Consider the following 8762-nt stretch of genomic DNA (forward strand, 5'->3'; position numbering starts at 1 on the left):
AGAAAGTAATTCGTTATAAAAATTATCCTTAGGTTGCATCACAATACATCTTTATGCAGTTTTATTAATTCCTCCAAATGTTTCATTTGCGTTTTTCTACCAAAGAATTTCTTTTTTTTCTTAAACTTACATATTGAACTTTTTGAAATTCATCATTTTACCGGAAATTTCTCCAAAATCTGCCCCTTGCGCGACGGGTTTCAATAAACAACCCAAAGATTTTGCCTGCAATTCTTGCAACAACTCTTGTAGATATTCATCTAATTATTCTACCTCAGCTAATTTCCCTAAACCAGGTATCAGGTATCAGAACGTCGGCTCCAGAGGCACGTTCACCTCAATTTGGGAGATTTGTGCCATTCACAGCCTTTTTCATCACACACCTGACGGAAAAGGAAGTGAACAAAAGGAAAGGAATGTGGATGGGAGAACGAAGGGAATGTTTGGAAAAGGGCCCTTGAAGAGGGCATACAACGCATTAGCGTACAAGAGCTTATAGCTCCTTACCACAACGGGTTATGAACAACAAAATACTCTGAAGGTTCAGGTTTCTGAAGTCAATTTCACTAAGTAAGTGTTTACCAAATATTTGGAAGCGCAATTGTGCATAGACTGGGCAGTTACATATTAGATGATAAGAAGTTCCATAATCGGATTCACAACTATCACAAACAGATGATTCAACGCGTTGAATATTTGCCATGTGATAGTTCAGTCGGCAGTGACCTGTCAAGGCCTTGACTAAGACACTGCAATTCTGTTTAGACAGATTAGCTAAATAGCTTGCTACTACCGGAGATGGCTCCCGGATGTACAATTTTGTTTGATGACATGAATCCAGACTACTCCAATGCCATTTGTGCTGAGTGACAGCCCAAGAGTTGATCAAAAGCTTCACCCAACACTTGGATATTGGAATAGCTGGCTCAGGGCCAATAAAGTCATGCGATGCTCCATTACGAGCTAACTCATCAGCCAATTCGTTTCCAGCTATGGAAGAATGGCCAGGTACCCATATAAGGTGTAAAGTATTTACTGAATTCAGTTCCTCAATTTGAGTTCGACATGCGATTACTAACTTCGACCTTGAGTTGGCCGAGGCGAGAGCTTTAATAGCTGCTTGGCTATCTGAACAGAAGTATATTACTTTGCCCATAATGCGTTGCTGCAGTGCAGATTGCACTCCACACATGATGGCAAATATTTCCGCTTAAAAGACAGTGCAGTGTGTACCCAGTGAGTGTGACTGTTCCAATCTCAGCTCACGCGAATAGACGCCTGCACCTGCTCTACCTTCGAGGAGGGAGCCGTCAGTGTAACAAACAATGCTGTCTTGTTTGAGATGTATGTGTAGTGGGGCCACGTCGAAGAGAACTTCGAGAGCAGCCGTGGGAGTTGAAGAGAACGCACCAGTCATTGCCATTAGGCACATCCTTTGAAGATGGCCTAATTTAGACTGAATTGTCCTCACTTCCCCCTTTTGCCACCACACAAGACATCCATAAGCCAAAATTGGTCGTACAACTGTTGTGTAAATCCATTTGATATATTTGGGTTTAAGACCCCAAGTTTTACTAAAGGTTCGTCGGCATTGGCCGAAAGTTATACACGTTTTTTGATTCTGAACTCAATGTTAGGAGTCCAGGAAAGCTTTGAATCCAAAATTAGACCCACATACTTTACTTGATCAGTTACATTGATTTCAGAACCAAAAAGATGTAATGGACGAATACCATTACGATTACGTTTTTCCTTGAAAAGAACAATAGATGTTTTATTCGGATTGACCGAAAGGCCATATTGGCGACACCAACTTTCAACTACCTGAAGAGCATTTTGCATCAGGTCGAATAAGGTAGTAATGCACAAACCCACTATCAATGTAAGATAGTCGTCGGCAAAACCATAGGTAGGAAACCGCCATTATTGAGTAACCTCAATAGCGTATCTGCAACGAGATTCCACAAAAGTGGAGATAATACTCCCCCTTGAGGGCATCCGCAGACACTTAATTTCCTAATCGCTGCTTGACGTAATGTCGAGTAGAGATGTCGGTTTTTAAGCATCTGGTGAATCCATTTGGTAATAATATTAGTTAGCCCATGACAACGTGCGGCTTCCAATATTGCATCGAAAGACACGTTGTCGAAAGCACCTTCAATATCTAAGAAAGCACCCAAGCACGATTGCTTTTGAGCGAATGCTTTCTCGATATCGTACACAACCTTGTGTAGAAGAGTCACGGTGGACTTTCCAGATTGGTAAGCATGTTGATTAACATGAAGAGGCATGTTTGTCAAACAGTCATCACGAATGTGATGATCGATAATACGTTCTAAGCATTTTAGAAGAAATGAGGTCAGACTGATGGGTCTAAAACTCTTCGCTTCTTCATACGAAGCACGTCCTCCTTTTGGGATAAACTTTACAGTGACATCCCGCCAGGATATGGGAATATACCCAGTAGCAAAACTGCATACTGAAAGCTTTTTCAAAACATGTTTGATATGTTCAAAACCTTTCTGAAGTAGAACGGGATAAATCCCATCCTCCCTGGAGATTTGTAGGAGCAAAACTGTTAAGTGCCCATTGAATCGATTCAGTAGTTATGATTATACGTGCTTGAGCCCAAGACCCATAGCTACATGAAAAGACATCAGGATCATCCGAAGATGTTATATCGACACATCCAGGGAAGTGCGTATCAAATAAGTGCTCTAACGATTCTTCATCAGAAGAAGTGTAGTCGCCATTTGGCTTGCGAATTTCGCCAACTTGGAAATCCTTGGATCTCGCAAGAATTTTATTCAATCGACTGGCTTCACTCAAATTGGAAACATTTGCACAAAGGTTTTTCCAGCCGGATCGTTCAGCAGATCGTAGAGCCTTCTTGTAAGCTTTACGAGCCAACTTGAAAGAATCCGTCCCTGCTGAATGGCGTCTGTTCCAACTCCTTCTGCACTGCTTCCTTAGCTTAGCCAAATCGGAATTCCACCAAGGGGTTCCTCTTGAGGTTTTTACAGAACGTAAAGGGCAAGCTTCTTCGAAAGCTTCCACGATGTGCAACGTTGTAGTATCAACTGCATCATCCAAGTCGGTAGGAGTTTCTATTGAAGGTAGATATCCATGAAATTTGGTAGAGAGCAACTTTGTGTAAAGATCCCAGTTTGTTGAACGGGGATTTCTAAAACGCAAGGTCTGCGAAGTAACATTCAAATGATCAAAGTAGATGTAGCGATGGTCAGATATCGATTCCTCATCTGACACATGCCAATTCGTCAATTCGTGACTGATTCTATTGGAGCAAAGGGTTATGTCTAACACTTCTGCTCTATTAGATACCATAAAGGTTGGGCGATTGCCTATGTTAAGTAAACTAAGTTCGGTACTACTTAAGTATTCCATCAAGCTGGAGCCTCTCAGATTGATATCCGAGCTACCCCAGATGATGTGATGAGCATTAGCATCACTGCCGACAATTAGCGGAAGGCCTTTTGAAGTGCAATATATGACCCCAGTCAACATTTTGATACGTATAACAATTGATATACGTCATCATATAAAAACAATGCATGTTGTATTTAATGCACACAATCGCTATATACCTCCTAAAGTGGAGGCCATATACGTGCTAAACAACGACTTTCCCGAGTTTTCGTAATCATTAATACGATCCTGTGGACATAAAAAAATAATAAAAAAAAAACCCTGGTTCGAACATTTAACCTCTGGATCTGAAGGCATATGCTCTATCCCTGTGCTACTCAGCAACTCTTGAAAAGCAACAGAATTTTGACAATCATAATGTAGATGAAAATCTATTAATAACAAAAGCTTCAACGCTTTAGTATACGATACATATTACATTAATACGATTCTAGTACCGTGTTGCTGTGCGTACATATGTGGCTTGAATCGCTACTGGAAACAACCTATGATAAACCCGATAACGTTTATACCTAAATACGATTGCGCAGCGTAGCTAACGATTCCGTCCACATATAAAAGATGATGAACTGTCAAATCAGTATCATCTTCCATTTCACGGTGTTTACCCTCGAGCGTTTATTATTTGGTATTTTATTTCTGTTCTAGTTGATTTATTCATTGTCGGGAGTGATTGTAGTGATAATAATTGGCAGTATAATAGCAGTAATAATCAGCTCCTAGGAAAATCGGATGGAATGATGTAAGTAATAATGAAATTATTATAATGATCAGGTTCAGAGATCAACGAGATGAATCAAGAAGTCATATACGTTCAATGCACATCGGTGTACGATTTGCATGGACATACGCGTATGCATAAACGACATTTGCGATTTTATCCGATAAAACTGATATTGTTTATATCGTTTTATGACTTTTAAGGAAGCAATCGTAAATATTCCGCACGCAGGAATTATAAACGATAGTAATCATATTTTGACCATCTTTATAAGTAGACATATACAACTGTGACAGAATATAGGAATATATGCGATAAAATTTGTCTTCTCATATACGATGCCTGGTTTACTGGGACAACTCGTTTGAAAGCATCCGTAGGGGATGGTTCATCATGTGGTAGATAAACCGAACAATAGACGTATTTCCTGACGGGGGTTCCGCCAGTTGCATCAATTGTGACAGCACATACATCTCTGGTTGTTAGTTCAGAGATAAGTGTAGCAACAATAGCATTGTTAACAAGCACACATGCACGCGGCATTGATCGAGAGTTTGCCATTTCTTTACTGAAAGCAGCAAAACCGGGTTCACTAGGTTACCTAGGTAGAAGCTACCTTGCGAAAATAGGGTTCCTGCACCAAAGCCACTTGGGATTTGCCATTTTGCATAAGTCTACAAAGATTAATCGTTGCTGTTCTTTTATGCTGAAGATTGATTTGAGCTATCTTAACTGAAGCCATTGCAAATTAAGATAATGCACTCCACAACTTCAGCATTAATATGAACAGCAACGATGAAACCAAATTGGTATCTTATCAAGAAAGTCGAAGACGAAACACAGAGTACAATGTGTATAACGCATAAAGCGAATCCATATAGGTGACAATTTGTTGAAAAACTAAATAAAAACATGCTCATAATCCCACCCTTATTTAACCTCAAGTTGAGATTGAATAAGAGTAGCCGATTATTTCGGAGAAGCAAAAAGTCAACTACGCCATAGCTCCGGTTAGCGCAGTAAGGGCTAGATACTGTGAAGGGTGTCCTGGTGCTTCACAGGCTCCGTTAGCGGTTATAACGGTACTAGAATCGTATTAATGTAATATGTATCGTATACTAAAGCGTTGAAGCTTTTGTTATTAATAGATTTTTATCTACATTATGATTGTCAAAATTCTGTTGCTTTTCAAGAGTTGCTGAGTAGCACAGGGATAGAGCATATGCCTTCAGATCCAGAGGTTAAATGTTCGAACCAGGGTTGTTTTTTTTAAATTATTTTTTTATGTCCACAGGATCGTATTAATGATTACGAAAACTCGGGAAAGTCGTTGTTTAGCACGTATATGGCCTCCACTTTAGGAGGTATATAGCGATTGTGTGCATTAAATACAACATGCATTGTTTTTATATGATGACGTATATCAATTGTTATACGTATCAAAATGTTGACTGGGTAGGTTCTTTTTAGACCCCCCTAACCATTCATTCGTAGGCACGGTAAGCATAAAGCCGCATCACACCAAGAATTTGGGGTCACCTGTATGGTGGACTTCTACCACCGGAACAGGCAATCCGTAGCGTTATTCTTAGCCAGATAACTGGCTGCCGACACCACACAGCTATCTTGGCTATTCGGGGAGAGAAGTTGACATTGACTTTACGTCAACTCTCAATGTGGCCGAACAGCCTTAAAAACAACCCAAAGATTTTGCCTGCAATTCTTGCAACAACTCTTGTAGATATTCATCTAATTATTCTACCTCAGCTAATTTCCCTAAACCAGGTTTAACTCTATGGCTAAGCATCGCTTAAGAGTTAATCAAATTTGACGAATTTTTTTCACTTCCGCTCAGGCGTTAAACTCGGTTTAAGCGTATAGGTATTTATTGGATATGCACCGCCTATGTACTATACGATTGGTGAAGAAATTGCCCTCAAAAGCATTAAAAATATGCTTAAAAACAGGGCGTGTAGCAAAATGCAAGGTATGGTGCAAAATGGCACACTTCCCTGATAAATAAACGGTGAACGCATGGTTGTTTGTAAACCTTAGCGGATTGAACGAGGGAGTTGAAAGAATTACAAATCGATGAATTTCAGTAAAATTCAAAGGATTTTTTTTCGATCTTTGCACTACATATTGCGATAATGAATAGCTAATATTGAATTGTAATTATAATATAAGGCGGGTCAGAGCAGTTTTTGAGCATCGTGTACTTTTTATTTATTTAACTATGATGTACAGACCATTGACGAATACATAGACCGAAATGTCCGGTACAAAGCCATCAGGAAATCGGGCACCATGTCTTCTTCTTCATTTTGAAGAAAATACCCCTCGTGGGTGACGAATTACATAAATATTTTACGAGCGCTGACTTACCCCTCTCGACGTTTTGACAGTTTGTCTGATTGTTTTTCTCCCTCACCTTGCGTCGTCGTTTCGGTTTTGAATCGACGCATAAATAAATATTAATCCGTATCAAAATTGATATGTTTCTTTGTGCGGGGTGTAGTAAATGAGAGCCGCTTCCATTATAAAAAATCGGAGAGGATTTATTTGACCGGAACCTGGTTCGCTGTTCGCTCTTGTCATCGTCACCGAAAAATTGGCAAAAAATGTGTGGTGCACGGCTGCGGAAGCCGAACCGGAGATACGGTTTCATTTTACGGATTTCCGAACGATCCTGGCACGTAAGTACTCTGTAATTGAATATGTATCTGAGAGCACCAAATATTAAGCAGTTAAGAAAATTTGAGGACAACGTCATGGAAAGATACGACATTGTTGTTTCATAAGAGTGAAAGTTTCAAACGTAAACATTGACTTTTTCCGCTGATTCCATTTTTCTCGATATTTATACTAAGGACACACCTGTGGTACTTGTACCATGGTACAAGAGTACAAGAAAAATTATTCCAAGATTATCTTTGATTAAGACAATAATTGATATGGTACTCATTTCATTTTTTAAATTTTATACGCGGGAAATTTCAAATCGCCGCCGTATACTTCAACATGAAGGATTTTGTTGTTTCTCACCATTGTATGTTTTTTTTTATTTTTACTTCTCGAATTCGTCTATATTTCATAGAAAAAATGATTTATTGTGCTACGAAATGATATTTAAGCGTGTGGATTAATTTCAGTGTATTTATTTTTTAAAGGTTAACGCAGTGGCTTCATTTCTGTGATCAGGTGGAAATGCGTGAAGCAGGACAAAGCAAGGATGTGTTCAAGTTCCGGCATGTATGCTCAAAGCACTTTGAGAGGACAGCATTTAAGAATCCATTGATCGTATCTTTAGGGTGAGTAAAATATTTGGTGGTACGTGTTTTTTTTTTGTTTTACTCAACATTTTCTAATTCTATGAAAATTAGATTACAAAAGCATGCGGTTCCCACTATCAAAACGCTGAACCCCACCGCAGTGGAGGACAACGTATTGGATTACGAGTCACAGTACATCGAACTTTTAAGCAGCGACATGACCGTTGATACTGGTGTTGTTGAAGAACAAATAGATTATGGTAAGTTAAATACTTTGTACTTCATTGATACAGTACTGACTACTACCTACATAAATGCCATTCTCGAGTTCAGATCGTGCCATTGTGTGCACTCCACGGATACGACGACTTTTAAGGCCCAATGTCCACGTAGCGGTTTTCAAGCTGCGTGCACGCCGCGTCACGTAAGGTACCCAGCATCAAATTGAGTAATGCACACATATACGTGTGCACGACTACATTTGAAGCTGAGTGGACGCGGTGTACACGCAGCTTGAAAAAACGCTACGTGGGCATCGTGGGCCCTAACTAGTTTGAAAATTGTTCTGAAAAAGAAAAACAGATTTTCTGCAATTTTTATCAATACTAAAGTGACGTTTCACAGAATTGCAACCCTGTATAGAAATTTAGCAACCCAGTATGGGGCGCTATATTTGGAAACTCACGGCTAATTTTGAGTTGCGTTCTCATTTTACATTCCCGTTTAGATACTACCGGTGTAGAAGTGGGTCGCTATATAGGGCCCGGAAATAGCGATAGGGACCCAGATGGTGACTCCCGTGGAGATGCTCTTAAATATCTTTATCTTTTGTGTTTTATTGTAGGTAAGTAGAATATTTTGCTGAAAGTATCATTTGTTATGTTTATTATTTTTAAAAAATCTATAGATTAAAAATGGAGACGATGGATTGCACCAAGGATCTTTTGTTATTTTCCGCTGTTTGCTTCCGGCGAGGCTTCCGGTGAAGGTTTGTTTAAAGTGAAGTTTAAATATGCTACTGTTAGTGCAGGGTGTTGAAAATCGGGGAACATCCGACAACAAGGAAAATCCGCAACATACGACAACGACATCCGGAAACAAGTTCTTCCGATACTCGTCTTAAGACACGATTCGGATCTTCCAGCACCGAAAGCAGGAAATTAGAAAACCCTTCCGCTAACTGAGAAGAAATAGCCGATACTAAAAGTCCGAGACGGAGACGTTGAGACGGATCGGTCTCCACATTTTACATCGGGTGGAAGTTGCTCTTTTGAGCACTGTTGAGGAGGAGGTTATGGAAGTCAATCATGATATGACGGTTT

General features: G+C 39.7%; 1 protein-coding gene across 1 annotated transcript; it reads left to right on the forward strand.

Annotated features, from left to right (window-relative positions):
* Window positions 1-6488: 6488 nt before the first annotated feature.
* On the forward strand, window positions 6489-7878 carry LOC134217244 (uncharacterized). The gene is made up of 4 exons (XM_062696017.1): window positions 6489-6864; window positions 7339-7479; window positions 7552-7700; window positions 7774-7878. Exons 2-4 carry the CDS (start codon window positions 7376-7378, stop codon window positions 7866-7868), a joined length of 348 nt encoding a protein of 115 aa, XP_062552001.1. The 5' UTR covers window positions 6489-6864; window positions 7339-7375; the 3' UTR covers window positions 7869-7878.
* Window positions 7879-8762: the final 884 nt, after the last annotated feature.

This window comes from Armigeres subalbatus, chromosome 2 (genome assembly GCF_024139115.2).
Source record: "Armigeres subalbatus isolate Guangzhou_Male chromosome 2, GZ_Asu_2, whole genome shotgun sequence".
In the NCBI taxonomy this organism is placed as follows: Eukaryota; Metazoa; Arthropoda; class Insecta; order Diptera; family Culicidae; genus Armigeres; species Armigeres subalbatus.

Excerpts from the sequence above, each read along its gene's own strand:
- LOC134217244 (XM_062696017.1), top strand. The coding sequence starts at position 7,376 with ATGCGTGAAGCAGGACAAAGCAAGGATGTGTTCAAGTTCCGGCATGTA. Across the intron at positions 7,480-7,551 it reads CCATTGATCGTATCTTTAGG|ATTACAAAAGCATGCGGTTC; the intron begins GTGAGTAAAATA and ends TATGAAAATTAG. Across the intron at positions 7,701-7,773 it reads TGAAGAACAAATAGATTATG|ATCGTGCCATTGTGTGCACT; the intron begins GTAAGTTAAATA and ends TCTCGAGTTCAG.